Source organism: Pleurodeles waltl, chromosome 9 (genome assembly GCF_031143425.1).
Source record: "Pleurodeles waltl isolate 20211129_DDA chromosome 9, aPleWal1.hap1.20221129, whole genome shotgun sequence".
NCBI lineage: Eukaryota > Metazoa > Chordata > Amphibia > Caudata > Salamandridae > Pleurodeles > Pleurodeles waltl.
Window position 1 is genome coordinate 1188789438 of NC_090448.1, and position 25902 is coordinate 1188815339.

The 25902-nt window shown below is 52.1% G+C and overlaps 1 protein-coding gene across 1 annotated transcript in view; it reads left to right on the forward strand.

The window, feature by feature from the left end:
- TTC6 (tetratricopeptide repeat domain 6) overlaps positions 1-25902 on the forward strand; it is a 475627-nt gene that overhangs the window by 240676 nt on the left and 209049 nt on the right. Inside the window, exons 18-20 of the mRNA XM_069207716.1 lie at positions 196-316; positions 1245-1395; positions 20579-20661. Of these exons, the coding sequence (XP_069063817.1) occupies positions 196-316; positions 1245-1395; positions 20579-20661 (355 nt within the window). The remainder of the gene's footprint in view (positions 1-195; positions 317-1244; positions 1396-20578; positions 20662-25902) is intronic.

Genomic DNA, 25902 nt, shown 5'->3' on the forward strand with positions numbered 1-25902 from the left:
CTAGCTAGAGGGCAAGGCAGTGCATCCTGTGTAGGAAAAGGCCGCAACATTGTACTTCTGGGACGACAGCAGGCAGGCACCTAACTTTTATCTTTGCACTTTGAGCTTAAGATCTGCCCCATGTGATGATGTGCCAACTGCTTTCCTCTCTGCTCAGAGCCCCATATTCAGTTTTCATGTCCTTCTGTCTTTCAGTCCTGATTAACGACGGCTTTGAGAATCTCAACTCGTTCCTCCACCGTGGGATTCTTTACGCCGATCTGCGTTTGTGGGACGAGGCCATCTGTGACTTTGAGAGCGTGCTTGAGCTGGACAGGTGAGATACCGAGCCTAGGGTACTGTCCTAGCCGAGGGCACCGGTTGTTCTCCGCCCGGGCATTCACAGAGAGATCCACACTAGGTTGGAGAAGGGTGGCCTAGGGCATCTTCCCATTACTGCCTGTGTGGACACTCGTACACGTGCATGTGCAATGGGTTCATGGTGAGGATGAAGTGTTTACGGTTTCTGCTGCCTCAGACCAACTAGATGTGGTGAGCGGTTGAACAGGAGCTACCAGAGAGAGGGAGGGATCGAGAAACAGGTCTGTAATGTGGTGGCGTCGGATCAGAAATTGCTTGTGAGAGACCTTAAGTTGGGGTGGCTTGAATGCAGTATGGTATTATGGGGTGCAGTGCCATCAGGAAGAGTTAGGGAGAAATCTTTGAGTTGGGGTAGCTTCAGTAAGAGGGGGTGTAATGGGGCGTGGGGTGCAGAGGGACCATTCGTTGATGCAGTGAAGGGGAGTGCAGTGTGTGAAGAGAGATTATGGTTTGTGCATTATATAGGCATAGGGACCACAGTTGTAAGTGAGGCACAAAGAGGAATGACTGGAGTGGGTGGATAAAGCGTGGGTGGTGGGTTAAGGGTAGGTGTGGTGGGGTGTGATCTGCTGGGAGGAGTATGAGCAGGCAGAGACAGAGATGGTTGGGTGGATACATGAGTCGGAGCAGTATGGATGTGGTACGAGGTGGAGTTTGAGGGTGGTGGAGGAAGAGAATAATGGGCTGGGTAGTTCAGGTGTGAATGAGAGGGGCTGGAGTGAGTGCAAGAAACAATGGTTGTGTTGGGTGTTTTTGATAAAATGTGTCAGAGTTGGTGAAGCAGAGGAAGAGGTTGGTGGCTGTGACATGTTGGTGGGATGCAAGGGCTTTATGCTCGTGATGAGTATTTTAAGCAAGTTTACCTCTCCCTCTTCTGATTCTAGGACGATGGCCTTGGCCTATGTGAACATAGGCCTCATCTGCTTTCTGCACCAAGACAACTACTACAAGGCTATTCGTCACTTCTCCACGGCCATCCAGGTGGATCCCACCAGCACCCGCGCGTACCTGTGCAGGGCGCAGACTTACCATAAGGTACCTCCTGCCTTTACTACCCCAGCCTCCTCAAACACTGCGCGGCTGTCTCACGTACTCGTTGCTCTTGTTCTCAAAACTCACTGCTTATGTCCTGTAGTCTCAACTCACTGCCCCCCAGACCTCACTGCTGGCATTTGTACAGTACTCGTGACTCACTGCTCTCACTGCTGCCCAGACCTCACTGCTGGGATCTGTACAGTACTCGTAACTCACAGCTCTCACTGCTGCCCAGACCCTACTGCTGGGATCTGTACAGTACTCGTAACTCACTGCTGCCCAGACCTCACTGCTGGGATCTGTACAGTACTCGTGACTGACTGCTCTCACTGCTGCCCAGACCTCACTGCTGGGATCTGTACAGTACTCGTGACTCACTGCTCTCACTGCTCCCCAGACCTCACTGCTGGGATCTGTACAGTACTCGTAACTCACTGCTCCCCAGACCTCACTGCTGGCATCTGTACAGTACTCGTGACTCACTGCTCACACTGCTGCCCAGACCTCACTGCTGGGATCTGTACAGTACTCATAACTCACTGCTCTCACTGCTCCCAGACCTCACTGCTGGCTTCTGTACAGTACTCGTGACTCACTGCTCTCACTGCTGCCCAGACCTCACTGCTGGGATCTGTACAGTACTCATAACTCACTGCTCTCACTGCTCCCAGACCTCACTGCTGGCTTCTGTACAGTACTCGTAACTCACTGCTCCCCAGACCCTACTGCTGGCATCTGTACAGTACTCGTTACTCACTGCTCTCACTGCTGCCCAGACCTCACTGCTGGCTTCTGTACAGTACTCGTAACTCACTGCTCTCACTGCTGCCCAGACCCTACTGCTGGCATCTGTACAGTACTTGTAACTCACTGCTCCCATACCTCACTGCTGGCATCTGTACAGTACTCGTTACTCACTGCTCTCACTGCTGCCCAGACCTCACTGCTGGGATCTGTACAGTACTCGTAACTCACTGCTCTTACTGCTCCCCAGACCTCACTGCTGGCATCTGTAAAGTACTCGTAACTCACTGCTCTCACTGCTGCCCAGACCCTACAGCTGGCTTCTGTACAGTACTCGTGACTCACTGCTCTCACTGCTGCCCAGACCCTACTGCTGGCGTCTGTACAGTACTCGTAACTCACTGCTCTCACTGCCCCCCAGACCTCACTGCTGGCATCTCTACAGTACTCGTAACTCACTGCTCTCACTGCTCCCCAGACCTCACTGCTGGGATCTGTACAGTACTCGTGACTCACTGCTCTCACTGCCCCCCAGACCTCACTGCTGGCGTCTGTACAGTACTCGTAACTCACTGCTCTCACTGCCCCCCAGACCTCACTGCTGGCATCTCTACAGTACTCGTAACTCACTGCTCTCACTGTTCCCCAGACCTCACTGCTGGGATCTGTACAGTACTCGTAACTCACTGCTCTCACTGCCCCCCAGACCCTACTGCTGGCATCTGTACAGTACTCGTAACTCACTGCTCCCCAGACCCTACTGCTGGCATCTGTACAGTACTCCTAACTCACTGCTCTCACTGCCCCCCAGACCTCACTGCTGGCATCTGTACAGTACTCGTAACTCACTGCTCTCACTGCTGCCAGACCTCACTGCTAGCATCTGTACAGTACTCATAACTCACTGCTCTCACTGCTGCCAGACCTCACTGCTAGCATCTGTACAGTACTCATAACTCACTGCTCTCACTGCTGCCAGACCTCACTGCTAGCATCTGTACAGTACTCGTAACTCACTGCTCCCCAGACCTCACTGCTGTGCTGGCATCTGTACAGTACTCGTTACTCACTGCTCTCACTGCTGCCCAGACCCTACTGCTGGCATCTGTACAGTACTCGTAACTTACTGCTCTAACTGCTGCCCAGACCCTACTGCTGGCATCTGTACAGTACTCGTAACTCACTGCTCTCACTGCTGCCCAGACCTCACTGCTGGCATCTGTACAGTACTCGTAACTCACTGCTCTCACTGCCCCCCAGACCTTACTGCTAGCATTTCTACAGTACTCGTAACTCACTGCTCTCACTGCTGCCCAGACCTCACTGCTGGGATCTGTACAGTACTCGTAACTCACTGCTCACACTGCTGCCCAGACCTCACTGCTGGGATCTGTACAGTACTCGTAACTCACTGCTCTCACTGCTCCCCAGACCTCACTGCTGGCATCTGTACAGTACTCGTTACTCACTGCTCTCACTGCTCCCCAGACCTCACTGCTAGCATCTCTACAGTACTCGTAACTCACTGCTCTCACTGCTCCCCAGACCTCACTGCTGGGATCTGTACAGTACTCGTAACTCACTGCTCTCACTGCTGCCCAGACCCTACTGCTGGCTTCTGTACAGTACTCGTAACTCACTGCTCTCACTGCTGCCCAGACCTCACTGCTGGCATCTGTACAGTACTCGTTACTCACTGCTCTCACTGCTGCCCAGACCCTACTGCTGGCATCTGTACAGTACTCGTAACTCACTGCTCTCACTGCTGCCCAGACCCTACTGCTGGCATCTGTACAGTACTCGTAACTCACTGCTCTCACTGCCCCCCAGACCTCACTGCTGGGATCTGTACAGTACTCGTTACTCACTGCTCTCACTGCTGCCCAGACCCTACTGCTGGCATCTGTACAGTACTCGTGACTCACTGCTCTCACTGCTGCCCAGACCTCACTGCTGGGATCTGTACAGTACTCGTAACTCACTGCTCTGACTGCTGCCCAGACCTCACTGCTGGGATCTGTACAGTACTCGTAACTCACTGCTCCCCAGACCTCACTGCTGGGATCTGTACAGTACTCGTGACTCACTGCTCTCACTGCTGCCAAACCCTACTGCTGGCATCTGTACAGTACTCGTGACTCACTGCTCTCACTGCTGCCCAGACCCTACTGCTGGCATCTGTACAGTACTCGTGACTCACTGCTCTCACTGCTCCCCAGACCTCACTGCTGGGATCTGTACAGTACTCGTAACTCACTGCTCTCACTGCCCCCCAGACCTTACTGCTAGCATCTCTACAGTACTCGTAACTCACTGCTCTCACTGCTGGGATCTGTACAGTACTCGTAACTCACTGCTCACACTGCTGCCCAGACCTCACTGCTGGGATCTGTACAGTACTCGTAACTCACTGCTCTCACTGCTCCCCAGACCTCACTGCTGGCATCTGTACAGTACTCGTTACTCACTGCTCTCACTGCTCCCCAGACCTCACTGCTAGCATCTCTACAGTACTCGTAACTCACTGCTCCCCAGACCTCACTGCTGGGATCTGTACAGTACTCGTAACTCACTGCTCTCACTGCTGCCCAGACCCTACTGCTGGCTTCTGTACAGTACTCGTAACTCACTGCTCTCACTGCTGCCCAGACCTCACTGCTGGGATCTGTACAGTACTCGTTACTCACTGCTCTCACTGCTGCCCAGACCCTACTGCTGGCATCTGTACAGTACTCGTGACTCACTGCTCTCACTGCTGCCCAGACCTCACTGCTGGGATCTGTACAGTACTCGTAACTCACTGCTCTCACTGCTGCCCAGACCTCACTGCTGGGATCTGTACAGTACTCGTAACTCACTGCTCTCACTGCTCCCCAGACCTCACTGCTGGGATCTGTACAGTACTCCTGACTCACTGCTCTCACTGCTGCCAAACCCTACTGCTGGCATCTGTACAGTACTCGTGACTCACTGCTCTCACTGCTGCCCAGACCCTACTGCTGGCATCTGTACAGTACTCGTGACTCACTGCTCTCACTGCTCCCCAGACCTCACTGCTGGGATCTGTACAGTACTCGTAACTCACTGCTCTCACTGCTCCCCAGACCTAACTGCTGGCATCTGTACAGTACTCGTAACTCACTGCTCTCACTGCTGCCAGACCCTACTGCTGGCATCTGTACAGTACTCGTAACTCACTGCTCTCACTGCTCCCCAGACCTCACTGCTGGCTTCTGTACAGTACTTGTAACTCACTGCTCCCCAGACCCTACTGCTGGCATCTGTACAGTACTCGTAACTCACTGCTCTCACTGCTGCCCAGACCTCACTACTGGCATCTGTACAGTACTCGTTACTCACTGCTCTCACTGCTGCCCAGACCCTACTGCTGGCATCTGTACAGTACTCGTTACTCACTGCTCTCACTGCTGCCCAGACCCTACTGCTGGCATCTGTACAGTACTCGTGACTCACTGCTCTCACTGCTCCCCAGACCTCACTGCTGGCATCTGTACAGTACTCGTGACTCACTGCTCTCACTGCTCCCCAGACCTCACTGCTGGTATCTGTATAGTACTCGTAACTCACTGCTCTCACTGCTGCCCAGACCTCACTGCTGGCATCTGTACAGTACTCGTAACTCACTGCTCTCACTGCTCCCCAGACCCTACTGCTGGCATCTGTACAGTACTCGTAACTCACTGCTCTCACTGCTGCCCACACCTCACTGCTGGGATCTGTACAGTACTCGTAACTCACTGCTCTCACTGCTGCCCAGACCCTACTGCTGGCATCTGTACAGTACTCGTGACTCACTGCTCTCACTGCTGCCCAGACCTCACTGCTGGCATCTGTACAGTACTCGTAACTCACTGCTCTCACTGCTGCCCAGACCTCACTGCTGGCATCTGTACAGTACTCGTAACTCACTGCTCTCACTGCCCCCCAGACCTCACTGCTGGCGTCTGTAAAGTACTCGTAACTCACTGCTCTCACTGCCCCCCAGACCTCACTGCTGGCTACTCTACAGTACTCGTAACTCACTACTCTCACTGCCCCCCAGACCTCACTGCTGGCATCTCTACAGTACTCGTAACTCACTGCTCTCACTGCTGCCCAGACCTCACTGCTGGGATCTGTACAGTACTCGTGACTGACTGCTCTCACTGCTGCCTAGACCTCACTGCTGGCTTCTGTACAGTACTCGTAACTCACTGCTCTCACTGCTCCCCAGACCCTACTGCTGGCATCTGTACAGTACTCGTAACTCACTGCTCCCCAGACCCTACTGCTGGCATCTGTACAGTACTCGTAACTCACTGCTCTCACTGCCCCGCAGACCTCACTGCTGGCATCTGTACAGTACTCGTAACTCACTGCTCTCACTGCTGCCCAGACCTCACTGCTGGCATCTGTACAGTACTCGTAACTCACTGCTCTCACTGCCCCCCAGACCCTACTGCTGGCATCTGTACAGTACTCGTAACTCACTGCTCCCCAGACCCTACTGCTGGCATCTGTACAGTACTCGTAACTCACTGCTCTCACTGCCCCCCAGACCTCACTGCTGGCATCTGTACAGTACTCGTAACTCACTGCTCTCACTGCTGCCCAGACCTCACTGCTGGGATCTGTACAGTACTCGTAACTCACAGCTCTCACTGCTGCCCAGACCCTACTGCTGGGATCTGTACAGTACTCGTAACTCACTGCTGCCCAGACCTCACTGCTGGGATCTGTACAGTACTCGTGACTGACTGCTCTCACTGCTGCCCAGACCTCACTGCTGGGATCTGTACAGTACTCGTGACTCACTGCTCTCACTGCTCCCCAGACCTCACTGCTGGGATCTGTACAGTACTCGTAACTCACTGCTCCCCAGACCTCACTGCTGGCATCTGTACAGTACTTGTGACTCACTGCTCACACTGCTGCCCAGACCTCACTGCTGGGATCTGTACAGTACTCATAACTCACTGCTCTCACTGCTCCCAGACCTCACTGCTGGCTTCTGCACAGTACTCGTGACTCACTGCTCTCACTGCTGCCCAGACCTCACTGCTGGGATCTGTACAGTACTCATAACTCACTGCTCTCACTGCTCCCAGACCTCACTGCTGGCTTCTGTACAGTACTCGTAACTCACTGCTCCCCAGACCCTACTGCTGGCATCTGTACAGTACTCGTTACTCACTGCTATCACTGCTGCCCAGACCTCACTGCTGGCTTCTGTACAGTACTCGTAACTCACTGCTCTCACTGCTGCCCAGACCCTACTGCTGGCATCTATACAGTACTTGTAACTCACTGCTCCCATACCTCACTGCTGGCATCTGTACAGTACTCGTTACTCACTGCTCTCACTGCTGCCCAGACCTCACTGCTGGGATCTGTACAGTACTCGTAACTCACTGCTCTCACTGCTCCCCAGACCTCACTGCTGGCATCTGTAAAGTACTCGTAACTCACTGCTCTCACTGCTGCCCAGACCCTACAGCTGGCTTCTGTACAGTACTCGTGACTCACTGCTCTCACTGCTGCCCAGACCCTACTGCTGGCGTCTGTACAGTACTCGTAACTCACTGCTCTCACTGCCCCCCAGACCTCACTGCTGGCATCTCTACAGTACTCGTAACTCACTGCTCTCACTGCTCCCCAGACCTCACTGCTGGGATCTGTACAGTACTCGTGACTCACTGCTCTCACTGCCCCCCAGACCTCACTGCTGGCGTCTGTACAGTACTCGTAACTCACTGCTCTCACTGCCCCCCAGACCTCACTGCTGGCATCTCTACAGTACTCGTAACTCACTGCTCTCACTGTTCCCCAGACCTCACTGCTGGGATCTGTACAGTACTCGTAACTCACTGCTCTCACTGCCCCCCAGACCCTACTGCTGGCATCTGTACAGTACTCGTAACTCACTGCTCCCCAGACCCTACTGCTGGCATCTGTACAGTACTCGTAACTCACTGCTCTCACTGCCCCCAGACCTCACTGCTGGCATCTGTACAGTACTCGTAACTCACTGCTCTCACTGCTGCCAGACCTCACTGCTAGCATCTGTACAGTACTCATAACTCACTGCTCTCACTGCTGCCAGACCTCACTGCTAGCATCTGTACAGTACTCATAACTCACTGCTCTCACTGCTGCCAGACCTCACTGCTAGCATCTGTACAGTACTCGTAACTCACTGCTCCCCAGACCTCACTGCTGTGCTGGCATCTGTACAGTACTCGTTACTCACTGCTCTCACTGCTGCCCAGACCCTACTGCTGGCATCTGTACGGTACTCGTAACTTACTGCTCTCACTGCTGCCCAGACCCTACTGCTGGCATCTGTACAGTACTCGTAACTCACTGCTCTCACTGCTGCCCAGACCTCACTGCTGGCATCTGTACAGTACTCGTAACTCACTGCTCTCACTGCCCCCCAGACCTTACTGCTAGCATTTCTACAGTACTCGTAACTCACTGCTCTCACTGCTGCCCAGACCTCACTGCTGGGATCTGTACAGTACTCGTAACTCACTGCTCACACTGCTGCCCAGACCTCACTGCTGGGATCTGTACAGTACTCGTAACTCACTGCTCTCACTGCTCCCCAGACCTCACTGCTGGCATCTGTACAGTACTCGTTACTCACTGCTCTCACTGCTCCCCAGACCTCACTGCTAGCATCTCTACAGTACTCGTAACTCACTGCTCTCACTGCTCCCCAGACCTCACTGCTGGGATCTGTACAGTACTCGTAACTCACTGCTCTCACTGCTGCCCAGACCCTACTGCTGGCTTCTGTACAGTACTCGTAACTCACTGCTCTCACTGCTGCCCAGACCTCACTGCTGGCATCTGTACAGTACTCGTTACTCACTGCTCTCACTGCTGCCCAGACCCTACTGCTGGCATCTGTACAGTACTCGTAACTCACTGCTCTCACTGCTGCCCAGACCCTACTGCTGGCATCTGTACAGTACTCGTAACTCACTGCTCTCACTGCCCCCCAGACCTCACTGCTGGGATCTGTACAGTACTCGTTACTCACTGCTCTCACTGCTGCCCAGACCCTACTGCTGGCATCTGTACAGTACTCGTGACTCACTGCTCTCACTGCTGCCCAGACCTCACTGCTGGGATCTGTACAGTACTCGTAACTCACTGCTCTCACTGCTGCCCAGACCTCACTGCTGGGATCTGTACAGTACTCGTAACTCACTGCTCTCACTGCTCCCCAGACCTCACTGCTGGGATCTGTACAGTACTCGTGACTCACTGCTCTCACTGCTGCCAAACCCTACTGCTGGCATCTGTACAGTACTCGTGACTCACTGCTCTCACTGCTGCCCAGACCCTACTGCTGGCATCTGTACAGTACTCGTGACTCACTGCTCTCACTGCTCCCCAGACCTCACTGCTGGGATCTGTACAGTACTCGTAACTCACTGCCCCCCAGACCTTACTGCTAGCATCTCTACAGTACTCGTAACTCACTGCTCTCACTGCTGCCCAGACCTCACTGCTGGGATCTGTACAGTACTCGTAACTCACTGCTCACACTGCTGCCCAGACCTCACTGCTGGGATCTGTACAGTACTCGTAACTCACTGCTCTCACTGCTCCCCAGACCTCACTGCTGGCATCTGTACAGTACTCGTTACTCACTGCTCTCACTGCTCCCCAGACCTCACTGCTAGCATCTCTACAGTACTCGTAACTCACTGCTCCCCAGACCTCACTGCTGGGATCTGTACTGTACTCGTAACTCACTGCTCTCACTGCTGCCCAGACCCTACTGCTGGCTTCTGTACAGTACTCGTAACTCACTGCTCTCACTGCTGCCCAGACCTCACTGCTGGGATCTGTACAGTACTCGTTACTCACTGCTCTCACTGCTGCCCAGACCCTACTGCTGGCATCTGTACAGTACTCGTGACTCACTGCTCTCACTGCTGCCCAGACCTCACTGCTGGGATCTGTACAGTACTCGTAACTCACTGCTCTCACTGCTGCCCAGACCTCACTGCTGGGATCTGTACAGTACTCGTAACTCACTGCTCTCACTGCTCCCCAGACCTCACTGCTGGGATCTGTACAGTACTCGTGACTCACTGCTCTCACTGCTGCCAAACCCTACTGCTGGCATCTGTACAGTACTCGTGACTCACTGCTCTCACTGCTGCCCAGACCCTACTGCTGGCATCTGTACAGTACTCGTGACTCACTGCTCTCACTGCTCCCCAGACCTCACTGCTGGGATCTGTACAGTACTCGTAACTCACTGCTCTCACTGGTCCCCAGACCTAACTGCTGGCATCTGTACAGTACTCGTAACTCACTGCTCTCACTGCTGCCAGACCCTACTGCTGGCATCTGTACAGTACTCGTAACTCACTGCTCTCACTGCTCCCCAGACCTCACTGCTGGCTTCTGTACAGTACTTGTAACTCACTGCTCCCCAGACCCTACTGCTGGCATCTGTACAGTACTCGTAACTCACTGCTCTCACTGCTGCCCAGACCTCACTGCTGGCATCTGTACAGTACTCGTTACTCACTGCTCTCACTGCTGCCCAGACCCTACTGCTGGCATCTGTACAGTACTCGTTACTCACTGCTCTCACTGCTGCCCAGACCCTACTGCTGGCATCTGTACAGTACTCGTGACTCACTGCTCTCACTGCTCCCCAGACCTCACTGCTGGCATCTGTACAGTACTCGTGACTCACTGCTCTCACTGCTCCCCAGACCTCACTGCTGGTATCTGTATAGTACTCGTAACTCACTGCTCTCACTGCTGCCCAGACCTCACTGCTGGCATCTGTACAGTACTCGTAACTCACTGCTCTCACTGCTCCCCAGACCCTACTGCTGGCATCTGTACAGTACTCGTAACTCACTGCTCTCACTGCTGCCCAGACCTCACTGCTGGGATCTGTACAGTACTCGTAACTCACTGCTCTCACTGCTGCCCAGACCCTACTGCTGGCATCTGTACAGTACTCGTGACTCACTGCTCTCACTGCTGCCCAGACCTCACTGCTGGCATCTGTACAGTACTCGTAACTCACTGCTCCCATACCTCACTGCTGGCATCTGTACAGTACTCGTTACTCACTGCTCTCACTGCTGCCCAGACCTCACTGCTGGCGTCTGTAAAGTACTCGTAACTCACTGCTCTCACTGCCCCCCAGACCTCACTGCTGGCATCTCTACAGTACTCGTAACTCACTGCTCTCACTGCCCCCCAGACCTCACTGCTGGCATCTCTACAGTACTCGTAACTCACTGCTCTCACTGCTGCCCAGACCTCACTGCTGGGATCTGTACAGTACTCGTGACTGACTGCTCTCACTGCTGCCTAGACCTCACTGCTGGCTTCTGTACAGTACTCGTAACTCACTGCTCTCACTGCTCCCCAGACCCTACTGCTGGCATCTGTACAGTACTCGTAACTCACTGCTCTCACTGCTGCCCAGACCTCACTGCTGGGATCTGTACAGTACTCGTAACTCACTGCTCTCACTTCTGCCCAGACCTCACTGCTGGCATCTGTACAGTACTCGTAACTCACTGCTCTCACTGCTGCCCAGACCTCACTGCTGGCATCTGTACAGTACTCGTAAGTCACTGCTCCCCAGACCCTACTGCTGGCGTCTGTACAGTACTCGTGACTCACTGCTCTCACTGCTGCACAGACCTCACTGCTGGGATCTGTACAGTACTCGTAACTCACTGCTCTCACTGCTGCCCAGACCTCACTGCTGGGATCTGTACAGTACTCATAACTCACTGCTCTCACTGCTGCCCAGACCTCACTGCTGGCATCTGTACAGTACTCGTAACTCACTGCTCTCACTGCTGCCCAGACCTCACTGCTGGCATCTGTACAGTACTCGTAACTCACTGCTCCCCAGACCCTACTGCTGGCGTCTGTACAGTACTCGTGACTCACTGCTCTCACTGCTGCACAGACCTCACTGCTGGGATCTGTACAGTACTCGTAACTCACTGCTCCCCAGACCTCACTGCCGGCATCTGTACAGTACTCGTGACTCACTGCTCTCACTGCTGCCAGACCTCACTGCTAGCATCTTTACAGTACTCATAACTCACTGCTCTCACTGCTGCCAGACCTCACTGCTGGAATCTGTACAGTACTCGTTACTCACTGCTCACACTGCTCCCCAGACCTCACTGCTGGCATCTGTACAGTACTCGTAACTCACTGCTCTCACTGCCCCCCAGACCTCACTGCTGGCGTCTGTACAGTACTCATAACTCACTGCTCTCACTGCCCCCCAGACCTCACTGCTGGCATCTGTACAGTACTCGTTACTCACTGCTCTCACTGCTGCCAGACCCTACTGCTGGCATCTGTACAGTACTCGTGACTCACTGCTCTCACTGCTCCCCAGACCTTACTGCTAGCATCTGTACAGCACTCGTAACTCACTGCTCTCACTGCTGCCCAGACCTCACTGCTGGGATCTGTACAGTACTCATAACTCACTGCTCTCACTGCTCCCCAGACCTCACTGCTGGCATCTGTACAGTACTCGTTACTCACTGCTCTCACTGCTGCCCAGACCTCACTGCTGGCATCTGTACAGTACTCGTAACTCACTGCTCTCACTGCCCCCCAGACCTCACTGCTGGCATCTGTACAGTACTCGTAACTCACTGCTCTCACTGCTCCCCAGACCTTACTGCTAGCATCTGTACAGCACTCGTAACTCACTGCTCTCACTGCTGCCCAGACCTCACTGCTGGGATCTGTACAGTACTCATAACTCACTGCTCTCACTGCTCCCCAGACCTCACTGCTGGCATCTGTACAGTACTCGTTACTCACTGCTCTCACTGCTGCCCAGACCTCACTGCTGGCATCTGTACAGTACTCGTAACTCACTGCTCTCACTGCCCCCCAGACCTGACTGCTGGCATCTGTACAGTACTCGTTACTCACTGCTCTCACTGCTGCCCAGACCCTACTGCTGGCATCTGTACAGCACTCGTAACTCTCTGCTCTCACTGCTGCCAGACCTCACTGCTGGTATCTGTACAGTACTCATAACTCACTGCTCTCACTGCTGCCAGACCTCACTGCTAGCATCTGTACAGTACTCATAACTCACTGCTCTCACTGCTGCCAGACCTCACTGCTAGCATCTGTACAGTACTCGTAACTCACTGCTCCCCAGACCTCACTGCTGGCATCTGTACAGTACTCGTTACTCACTGCTCACACTGCTGCCAGACCCTACTGCTGGCATCTGTACAGTACTCGTAACTCACTGCTCTCACTGCTCCCCAGACCTTACTGCTAGCATCTGTACAGTACTCGTAACTCACTGCTCTCACTGCTGCCCAGGCCTTATTGCTGGCATCTGTGCAGTACTCGTAATTCACTGCTCCCCAGTTCTCTCTTCTGCTCTTTCTACTTGACTCTTGACTCAGTGCTCATCATACATTACTGCTGTCATCTCTATGCTACTGATAATTCAGTACTCAGCAGTATTCACTGTTGCTCTGTCAGGAAGTTGAAGATGGTTTTAGGATGCACATCGTCAGCCCCCGCTTGGCTCCTGGGCGCCACCTATGGATGAGACCAAACTGGGTTGAACGCTCAGTGGTACCAAAAATGAAACAAGTGCAATAGAAGAAAATCTACTAGAAAATGAATGAAAGGGTCGCTCACTTGGTGATGCCAGGAGACTTGGTGAAGAGTGTGTCATTGACCGGCCCAAGCCTGAAGCAATGCTCTCAATGGATTCTTCGCAGATCGGGTCAGTGGCTGCATGTCAGAGGGAAATGGCCTCTGTTTGAATCTAAACGTCACATAGTATTTCAGAGCTCCGGGCTCTGAGATTGGGCCTCAAGTTCTTTCCTCTTGATGAGAAGGAGTGTGAAGTGTTAAAGCTAACAGATGACACCACAACTATGTACTGCATCAGCAATGAGAGTTGCTACGTCTCCTAGACTCCGAGCCTCCTGTCTGTCTGTCCCAGCTGCACCATCTATGAGAGTTGGTACGTCTCCTAGACTCCGAGCCTCGTGTCTGTCTGTCCCAGCTGCACCATCTATGAGAGTTGGTACGTCTCCTAGACGCCGAGCCTCGTGTCTGTCTGTCCCAGCTGCACCATCTATGAGAGTTGGTACGTCTCCTAGACTCCGAGCCTCGTGTCTGCCTGTCCCAGCTGCACCATCTATGAGAGTTGGTACGTCTCCTAGACTCCGAGCCTCCTGTCTGTCTGTCCCAGCTGCACCATCTATGAGAGTTGGTACGTCTCCTAGACTCCGAGCCTCCTGTCTGTCTGTCCCAGCTTCACCATCTATGAGAGTTGGTACGTCTCCTAGACTCCGAGCCTCCTGTCTGTCTGTCCCAGCTGCACCATCTATGAGAGTTGGTACGTCTCCTAGACTCCGAGCCTCCTGTCTGTCTGTCCCAGCTGCACCATCTATGAGAGTTGGTACGTCTCCTAGACTCCGAGCCTCGTGTCGGTCTGTCCCAGCTGCACCATCTATGAGAGTTGGTACGTCTCCTAGACTCCGAGCCTCGTGTCTGCCTGTCCCAGCTGCACCATCTATGAGAGTTGGTACGTCTCCTAGACTCCGAGCCTCGTGTCTGCCTGTCCCAGCTGCACCATCTATGAGAGTTGGTACGTCTCCTAGACTCCGAGCCTCGTGTCAGTCTGTCCCAGCTGCACCATCTATGAGAGTACTCATGTGTAGGAAAGTGCCCTTGTGGGCATCGTTAACCCCACTTTGTGCCTAATAGTAATGCCAACTTGACTGAGAGTTTGCTAGGATCCTGCTAACTAGGCCCCACCACCAGTGTTCTTTCCCAAAAACTGTACCATTGTTCCCACAATTGGCACAGCCCTGGCACACAGATAAGACCATTGTAAATGGTACCCCTGGTACCAAGGGCCCTGTAGCCAGGGATGCTCTCTAAGGACTGCAGCATGTCTTATGCCACCCTGGGGACCCCTCACTCAGCACAGACACACTGCTTGCCAGCTTGTGTGTGCTGGTGGGGAGAAAAAGACTAAGTCGACATGGCACTCCCCTCAGAGTGCCATGCCTACAACCCACTACCTGTGGCATAGGTAAGTCAACCCTCTAGCAGGCATTACAGCCCTAAGGCAGGGTGCATTATGCCACAGGTGAGGGAATAGCTGCATGAGCAATATGCCCCTACAGTGTCTAAGTCCATTCTTAGACATTGTAAGTGCAGGGTAGCCATAAGAGTATATGGTCTCGGAGTTTGTCATTATGAACTCCACAGCACCATAATGGCTACTCTGAATGCTGGGAAATTTGGTGTCAAACATCTCAGCACAATAGACCCCCACTAATGCCAGTATTGGAGTTATTGCAAAATGCACATAGAGGCCACTGCATGAGCTGAGGTGACTCCCTACTTGCAAAATCCTCCGTTTTAGTTTGGAGGACAGGGACCAATAGGTTTAGGTCTGTGTCCCACTCCCCAAAGGGAGTGAACACAAGAAGGGTGTAGCCACCCTCAGGGACAGTAGTCATTGGCTACTGCTCCCTGACCCCTGTAAGGCCCCTAAATCCAGGATTTAAGCCCTCCCCCCCGAACCCAGCTCACCAGATTTCTGATGACCTCACAAGAAGAAAGAAGAAGGACTGCTAAGCTGACCCCTAGCAGAGAAGACTGAAGACACAAACTGACTTAGCCCCAGCCCTTCCGGCCTGTCTCCAGCTTCAAAAGCTCTACAGAAAGAAAGAAAAGCATCCTGCGGGACCAGCAACCTGTGTAAAGCCTCCAGAGGACCAAGAACACCCGTGGACAGTGGGCTTGTCCAAGAAGAAACTCCATCCAAGGACTCCTGAACCTCCCCGGATCCACGAGTTCTGTCCACTCTGCACCTGACGCCCCCGCCATGTCCAGGTGACCCAATCAACAAGAGCTGGACCTCAGGCAATTCTGAGCAAGTGCCCACCCTGGGTTGATCCCTCCTGTCCACCACGACAATGCCTGCAGCCTGAATCCGGAGGACCCACCCTGACCACGACGGAACCGGACAAAGATACTTGACGCCAAAAGGTACCCCTGCACCCACAGCCCCTTGGCCTTTGGGAATCCGACCTTCAGTGTAGCAATGTCCAGCAGGCGGACCCTCTTCTTGTCCAGCCTTTGGTTTCCCAGAACCGACCCCCTGGACTTCACCTACGGCATCTTTGTGGCCTCCAGGATCTCCCTGTAGGAAAGCATTGGGAGCCCGATGCTGTGTCTGCACCCGGCGGTCCCTGCGCCGCTGAGGGTATGTGTTTGGTGATGACCTGTGGCCCCCCAGTGCTCCTATAAGCCCCCCAGGTCTGCCTTCTGAAATACGCGGGTGCTTACCTACAAGCAGGCCTGATTCTAAGTGCCCCTAGTCTCCATAGAACCCCATGTTAAACCAACCTCAACTTTGACCTCTGCACATGGCCGGCCCCGTGTTGCTGATGGTGGGTGTTTGGAGTTAACTTGAACCCCAAGCTGTGGACATTGTAACCCCCGGAGACTGAAGCTGTAAGTCTTGTACTTACCTCAAAACTGTGCTAACTTTTCTTCCCCCCTAGAACTGTTTCTGAAAATTGCTGTCAACTTTTAAAACAGATCATTGCTATTTACTTGAAAACTATTTAAATGGCCAAAGTGAAACAAAGGTGTATATATACATATGCCAGATACTTACTTGCAAATGTACTTACCTGCAACTTGAATCTTGTGGTTCTAGAAATAAAGTAACAAAATATATTTTTTTAAATATAAAAACCATTGGCCTGGAGTCATTGACTGTGAACTTCACTTTATTGCCTGTGTGTGTACAAAAAATGCTTTGCACAACCCTCTGATAAGCCTAACTGCTCAACCACACTACCACAAAAGAGAGCATTAGTATTGGCTACTTCACCATCTGTTGGACCCCTGGACTCTGTGCACACTATATCTCATTTTGATATAGTATATATAGAGCCAGCTTCCTACATTACATCTCTGAGACTCCCAGCCATCGAATATGTCTGTCTGTCCCAGCTGCACCATCTATAATAGTACCTATATGTCCTGGACTCCCAGCCTTTGAGTTTGATTCTGTCTGCCCCAGATTGAGAAAGTGCCTCTTTTGACCCAGTTAGCCCGCCACGTTTTGCCTGGTAAATGATGTGGCCTCAAAGTAGTTGGTACTCAGGGCTGCTGCTAACCAGGTTCCCTGGGCCAGATCTCTTTCCCCAAAACTGTTGTGATGCATTGGCACAATTGGAGACACTCTTAGCTGCACTACAAGTCCCTAGTAAATGGTACTTAGGTACCCAGGGCATGGGGCACTAAGGATAGGTCCCTGAGGGCAGCAGCACTGATTGTGCCACCCTGTAGCACCAAATATTCAGATGCACCCAGCACTGCCATTGCAGGCTGAGTGTCCTGATGCAATCCTAAAAGACAAACTCAACATAGCACACTGCCTGTGTGCCATGTCCACCATACACTGCATGCACTACGGGTAGTTGGCCTTCCAGCCCTAAGGCAGGGTGCACCACACTCTATGTGAGGGCATAGCTGCATGAGCAGTATGCCCCCACTGTGTCCTTTCCAAACCTGGGACATAGTGAGTGAACAGAGCAGCCATTTTAATACATGTGTTGGACACTGGTCAATACGAGTTAACAGCTACATGATGGCCACTCTGAACCCTGTGTTGTTTGGTATCAAACAACTCAGAATGTTTAATCCAAGCTGGTGCCAGCCTTGGATTTATTGCCAAATGTACCCAGGGGTCACCTTGGAGGTGCCCCCTACAAAAGCTAACTACCCTGACATGGTTGCTAGCCGGTCACATCCAGCTTGACACCACCTAACAAGAGTCTGAATCCCTAGGGTGAGAGATCCTGCTCTTTGGGATCAAGAACAAAGCCCTTCCTGGTTGGAGTTTCTAACACCCCCTCCCTCAGGAATCTGCACTGCCCTGCTAGCGATCTTCAAATGGCTTACCGCCCTTGAAACTCGACCCGCAGGCCTGCTGCTAGCAGCAGATGGCTTCCCCTGTTGCAAATCTCCACTTTTGACGGGAGCAACGGCGGGAAACCAGACAAAGGACTAGAGGAGTGGCCAGTCTTGGCTTGGACCACTCCTAAGGTGTTGCATGCGAGGTAACTCCTCCATTTCATTTTCCTCCATCTTGAATGGAAGTAAAATAGCCAATCAGGTCTAGGGAAGTGACTTCTGACCACAGGAAGAGGTCACTTAGTGGGTGTACCCACCCTAAGGCGGATGACCCATTGGTCACTACTACGTTCCCCCCTAAAATGTCCTTTAAATGCAATATTTAGTGGGCCTCCCTAGATTAAGAAATCAGATTCCACGGACAAAGGAAGACCAGAAACAAAGAAGACCCAGGGCTCGAGAACTTAAGTCCTGCTGCACCAAGAAAAGGTGCCAAACCCTGCCTGCTGCACCCAGGACTCGACATTCACCACTGAGGGATTGCTTGGACATCGGATGAACTCTGCAAACCCCCAGAGGAACTCTACTCTTCAAAAATCACCAAAGATCTCCCTCCAGAGTAAAGGAATCACTCTACAACCCCTAGGAACCAAAGACCCAGTAAAGGCCACTTCACTGATGGGCTGCTGACCGTGGAACCGGACGCCGCAGTTGGACCAAACCTCACCCATCGGATTGTGAGGACAAAACCTACCAGTCTGCCAAGTTTGGTGGCACTTCAACCTCCAGTGGCCAGACCGTGCAACAGTCCCAGGTACTGGTCACCTGACTTGGGATACCCAAAAGGACAGTCCATTCCGGACTGAAAAAGGACCAGGAGGAACCCCCAGTTGAGGGACTTCAGGAACCGTCTGGACCACCAACCAGAGTTCCTCTGCTGACCTGCAAGCAGCCATCAAAGTAACCTACCTCCTGCTTCCAAGGGCACCTTTGTGCACAGCTCCTGGCTCACCAATTCGCTCTGCACCCGGCTGCCCTGTGGCCTGCCCTGGAGATCCAGCTGTGCCCTAAGGGTCCTAAAACCCTTGTGACCTCAACACCCCAAGGGGACCCCCTGGGCTTACCTTTAAGCCCATGTGTGCAGTGCTTTTCCAAGTGGTCCCCCGCAGTGGCCTGGCACCAGCTCCATCAGCTACGGCCGGAACCAGGAGTCACCCAACCTTCTCCAGCTGGTCCAAGGTACCCAACAGTGAACTCGACCTACCTGCAAAAGGAGACATTGGTAAACACATTGCCTGGTTTACTGTGAATTTTCAAAGTATTCTTCTATCGAGTCCCATGGTGCGTAATTACCCACAGGAAGACTAACTTTATTAAAAACTTTAAAAATCATAACTTAAAAAGTACTTACCCAATTGTGATGATCTTGGTCTTAAAAATTGTATAAAATCTGGGTTATTCTTTTGAGTGTGTGCCTCGATTCATTGATACTGTGAGTACAACAAATGCTTTGCACTTTTCCAAGATTAGCCTAACTGCTCAACCAAGCTACCATAAAAATTTGAGCATTAGGTGGTCTAGTTTGTACCGCTTCAAACCAACATGTGGTTGCCTGGACCCCCTGCACAGTGCGCCTCGCTTTGCACACTACATAGAGGGCCAGCCTCCTACACCCAGCAGCACCATCCATGAGAGTAAGTACATCTCCTAGACTGCCAGCCTTGGAGGATGTGTGTCTGCCCCAGCTGCACCATCTGTGAGAGTAGGTACGTGTCCTGGAAACCCAGCCTTTGAGTCTGTCTGTCTGTCTGTCCCAGCTGCACCATCTGTGAGAGTAGGTACGTGTCCTGGACTCCCAGCCTTTGAGTCTGTCTGTCTGCCCCAGCTGCACCATCTGTGAGAGTAGGTACGTGTCCTGGACTCCCAGCCTTTGAGTCTGTCTGTCTGCCCCAGCTGCACCATCTGTGAGAGTAGGTACGTGTCCTGGACTCCCAGCCTTTGAGTCGGTCTGTCTGTCCCAGCTGCACTATCTATGAGAATAGGTACGTGTCCTGGACTCCCAGCCTTTGAGTCTGTCTGTCTGTCTGTCCCAGCTGCACCATTTGTGAGAGTAGGTACGTGTCCTGGACTCCCAGCCTTTGTTTGTGGCTGTCTGTCCCAGCTCCACTATCTATGAGAGTAGATACGTGTTCTGGACTCCCAGCCTCTAAGTGTGTTTGTCTGTCCCAGCTCCACCATCTATGAGGAGGTTTGTGTCCAGATGTTCAGTGTTCTATCCATATCTGTCTGTTATACTCCTTCGCGCATCAATAATTTTGTTTCTGTACTTGTCATATTTGATTTAAATATAGGCAGCACATGATAGATGGGTGTTGCCATGGTTACCTATGCCTGTGCATGTCTCCTCCTCCTTGTGCCATTTGTTAATTAGTTTTGGATATGAACGTGTGGTTGATCCTGTCCTTTTGTGTCTGATTTTCAGATCCATGAGTTATCAAAAGCATTAAAAGATATAACACGAGCCATTCACCTGCAGCCAGATGCCCTCCAGCTGTACATCACACGGTATGTAAAGGGCTAGGGAGCCGTAGTTCAGTCTGTTTGTTGCTCCCTTCCCTAAGACAAATCGATTAGTTTGCATCTTTCTATGACTTCCTACATAGATCATCTGACACCATCAGAGTGTTTACTCTCCCTTCCATGTCCGTCTGTCTCTCACATTTCTCTCACTCTTTCCCTCCCTTTCTCCTTTTATTTTTTACCCTCTCTCTCTTGCTTTCCTTTTCCCCATATGACTCTTTCACTTCTCTCTCTGTCTTTTGACCTCTGTTTTCTGCCTCTTTGTCACACACAATCTCATCTTCCCTCTCTCTGCCCTCATCTTCCTCCCTGTCCTTGTCCTGTTTAGTTCTCCCCTGTGTTTCCCCTCTCAGTTCTAAGGTCCTGCCATTGAGGGGCCACCTCAAGAGTCCATACTCCCCTCCAACCCCCCTCCTTCCGTCAGTCTCTCCCCTCTCTCTCTCCTAAGGTCCTGCCATCGAGGGGCCACCTAGTGCACTCAGAGGACAGAGTCCATACCCCCCTCACTCTGTCAGTCTCCCCCCTCTCTCTCCTAAGGTCCTGCCATCGAGGGGCCACCTAGTGCACTCAGAGGACAGAGTCCATACCCCCCTCACTCTGTCAGTCTCCCCCCTCTCTCTCCTCTCTCAGTTGTAAGGTCCTGCCATTGAGGGGCCACCTAGTGCACTCAGAGGACAGAGTCCATACCCCCCCTCACTCTGTCAGTCTCCCCCCTCTCTCTCCTAAGGTCCTGCCATCGAGAGGCCACCTAGTGCACTCAGAGGACAGAGTCCATACCCCCCTCACTCTGTCAGTCTCCCCCCTCTCTCTCCTCTCTCAGTTGTAAGGTCCTGCCATTGAGGGGCCACCTAGTGCACTCAGAGGACAGAGTCCATACCCCCCCTCACTCTGTCAGTCTCCCCCCTCTAACTCCTAAGGTCCTGCCATTAAGGGGCCACCTAGTGCACTCAGAGGACAGAGTCCATACCCCCCTCACTCTGTCAGTCTCTCATCCTCATCTGGACTGACAAGCTGAAAAGCAGGCCCCAAACTCTACAAGACATGTGAGGACCAGACATGGTACAGTTAGTTTAATTATTAGCTTGTTACTTTCAGTTGAGATCACATACATTGAAAACGATACAGAACACTACATGTGCCTGTGACATGACTCACAAATACACATCAGATTTGCCAATGAATCTGATGGTCTTTGGCAAATGATGAAGTTTTGAAAGATAGGTCAACTTAACTTATGGGTCACTCTGGATGCAAACCTGCCACTGATCCCACTGGTCTAGGACATCACGAGAAATGCCCTTCACCGCCCTTGTATCCTCGCGGACTCTGGTCTCTGACCCTGCAGGAGGTTGTAAGACAGAGATACACACCCCTGTAGTGCTTAGCGTTAAAGGGGCCTGAGTAGCTACTGCTCTAGTTTTTCACAGGATATTATTCTTGCGAGTTCCCTGCGATCAAGTCATCTGAACACGTCTTGGTCTAGACACCAGAGACATGCCTGTTGGAGGTCTGTCACTGACATGGCACGGTGCCAGGCGCCACAGGCCTCGACTCCCGTCTTACTCAATGCCATCCTGCACAGACTTCAAAAGGCTCAAGAAAAAGGTTGGAAAAGGCCCGAGTAGGAGGCTGGCCTGGCTTATAGTGGGTACCAAGGGTACTTACACCTTGTGCCAGGTCCAGGTGTCCCTTATTAGTGTAGAAGAGGTGTTTCTAGTAGCTTAGACTGATAGAAGGTAGCTATGGCAAAGCAGCTTAGGCTGAACTAGCAGACATGCAAAGTTCCTACTATACCACTGGTGTCATATGCACAATATCATAAGAAAAAACAATACACAGATATACTAAAAATAAAGGTACTTTATTTTAGTGACAATGTGTCAGAAATATCTTAAAGGATATACTCCTTTAGGAGGAAAGTAAAATACACAAAATATACACACAAACCAAAATCAGGTAAGTAAACAGTTAGGAAAGTAGTGCAAACACTGTAAAATACAATAGAATGCAATAGGCCTAGGGGCAACACAAACCATATACTAAGAAAGTGGAATGCGAACCACAAATGGACCCCAGGCCTAGTGTAGTGTGTAGAGGGGGCTGGGAGTGTAAGAAAACACCAAGGGTGTCCAAGATACCCCGACCCCAAGACCCTGAAAAGTAGGAGTAAAGTTACCCTACTTCCCCAAAAACACACTAAAGTCGTGATAGGAGATTCTGCAAAGACAACAACTGACTGCAAAGCACTGAAGACGGATTCCTGGACCTGAGGACCTGTAAAGGAAGGGGACCAAGTCCAAGAGTCACGAAAGTGTCCGGGGGGGTAGGAGCCCACTAAACCCCGGATGAAGGTACAAAATGGCTGCCTCTGGGTGGAAGAAGCTGAAGATTCTGCAGCAATGGAAGATGCCAGGAACTTCTCCTTTGCACAGAAGATGTCCCACGGCGTGCTGGAGGATGCAGAGTTGTTTCCACGCAGAAAGACCTCAACAAGCCTTGCTAGCTGCAAAGGTGGCAGTTGAAGAAAATGGGTGCTGCCCGGGCCCAGGAAGAACCAGGGGGTCGCCTCCTGGAGGAGGAGACAAAGGGAGCGCTCAGCAGCACAGAGAGCCCACGCAGAAGCAGGCAGCACCAGCAGAAGCACTTGAACAGGCGTTCAAGAAATCTAAGCACGGCGGTCATCTCAACGCTACAAAGGAGGGTCCTACGAAGCCAGTGGTCAACTCAGCGAGTTGAGCAATGCAGGACGGAGTGCTGGGGACCTGGGCTAGGCTGTGCACCAAGGATTCCTTGCAAAAGTGCACAGAAGCCCGAGCAGCCGCAGTTCACTCAGTACACAGGGTTACTGTCTGGCGTGGGGAGGCAAGGACTTACCCCCACCAAATTTGGACAGAAGGGCCACTGGACTGTCGAAGACACTTGGACCCAGCTCCTGTGTTCCAGGGACCATGCTTGTGAGGTTGAGAGGGGACCCAGAGGACCGGTGATGCAGAAGTTTGGTGCCTGCGTTAGCAGGGGGAAGATTCCATCCACCCTCTGGAGATTTCTTATTGGCTTCCAGTTCAGGGTGAAGGCAGACAGCCCTCAGAGCATGCACCACCAGGAAACAGTCTGGAAAGCCGGCAGGATTAGGTGCTACAATGTTGCTGGTAGTCTTCTTGCTACTTTGTTGCGGTTTTGCAGGCGTCATGGAGCAGTCAGCGGTCGATCCTTGGCAGAAGTCGAAGTGGGAGATGCAGAGGAACACTGGTGAGCTCTTACATTCGTTATCTGAAGAGAAGCCCAGATTAGAGGCCCTAAATAGCCCTCCGAGGAGGAGTGGCTACAGAGAAAGGTAAGCACCTATTAGGAGGCGTCTGACATCACGTGCTGGCACTGGCCACTCAGAGGTCTCCATTGTGCCCTCACACCTCTGCATTCAAGATGGCAGAGGTCTGGGACACAGTGGGGGAGCTCCGGGCACCACCCCTGGGGTGGTGATGGACAGGGGAGTGATCACTCCCCTTTCCTTTGTCCAGTTTCGTGCCAGAGCAGGGCTGGGGGGATCCCTGAACCGGTGTAGACTGGTTTATTCAAGGAGGGCACCATCTGTGCCCTTCATAGCATTCTCAGAGGCCTGGAGAGGCTACTCCTCTCAGGCCCTTAACACCTATTTCCAAAAGGAGAGGGTGTAACAACCTCTCTGAGGAAATCCTTTGTTCTGCCTTCCTGGGACTGGGCTGCCCAGACCGCAGGAGGGCAGAAGCCTGTCTGTGGGTTGGCAGCAGCGGTAGCTGCAGTGGAGACCCCAGAGCTAGTTTGGCAGTACCCGGGGTCCATGCTGGAGCCCCTGGGATGCATGGGATTGGCACCCCAATACCAGATTTGGCATGGGGGGGACAATTCCATGATCTTAGACATGTTACATGGCCATGTTCAGAGTTACCATTGTGAAGCTACATATAGGTATTGACCTTTATGTAGTGCACGCGTGTAATGGTGTCCCCGCACTCACAGAGTCTGGGGAAATTGCCCTGAACAATTTTGGGGCACCTTGGCTAGTGCCAGGGTGCCCTCACACTTATTAACTCTGCACCTAACCTTCACTAAGTGAAGGTTAGACATATAGGTGACTTATAAGTTACTTAAGTGCAGTGGTAAATGGCTGTGAAATAACGTGGACGTTATTCCACTCAGGCTGCCGTGGCAGTCCTGTGTAAGAATTGTCTGAGCGCCCTATGGGTGGCAAAAGAAATGCTGCAGCCCACAGGGATCTCCTGGAACCCCAATACGCTGGGTACCAAGGTACTATATACTAGAGAATTATATGGGTGTTCCAGTGTGCCAATCAGAATTGGTGAAAATGGTCACTAGCCTGCAGTGACAATTTTAAAAGCAGAGAGAGCATAACCACTGAGGTTCTGGTTAGCAAAGCCTCAGTGACACAGTTAGACACCACACAGGGAGCACATTTAGGCCACAAACTATGAGCACTGGGGTCCTGGCTAGCAGGATCATAGTGAGACAGGCAAAAACAAGCTGACACACAAGTAAAAATGGGGGTTACGTGCCTGGCAAGATGGTACTTTCCTAAAGCCTGTGAAAAAAGTCAGAGGGTGGCTCGATTCCAGATCCACGGTTAACCGGCACGGAAGGAAAAGAACTGACATACGTGTGCTGGGTGGTGCCTTTATAGGGACCGTGATGTCACAGATGGCTCCAATGACGTCGCCATGCGGATCTGAACGATGCCACCTGACGGTGCATGCAGGGTACTGCTCAGCAAAAATTCCGGATTACAAGCTGACGCCAGGAAATTCTAAAGGTAGGGAATGTGCAGCTAGATAGAGTCTCTACCAGATAATGCGTTACGAAGGTAAGTAACTTGGCCATCGTCCCCCAAAATTCACAGTGGTGAAATAAAAGGACTTGTTTCTAAGAGTACAAACAACAACATCCATAAAGAGGAGGAAATAAATCTCCAATGTTTTCATGTTAAAAGTTAAACCAATTTATAGGCTTCATAGAAGAAAAAACTGAAAAGCTAAAATAAGAAATAATATTTTTCTAAATGTTTAAAATTTGAAAGACTTAAATGTCTTTTGTATTTCAACTATATGTAAATCATACATTTTCAGCATTGTTATTTATTAAGCCTGCTTGTGGTGGTCACCACATGCCTCGTTGTGACCAGATTGTCTTATGCTTGTGTATACACAAAAGTCAAAGAGTGCTTGTCATAAGTCA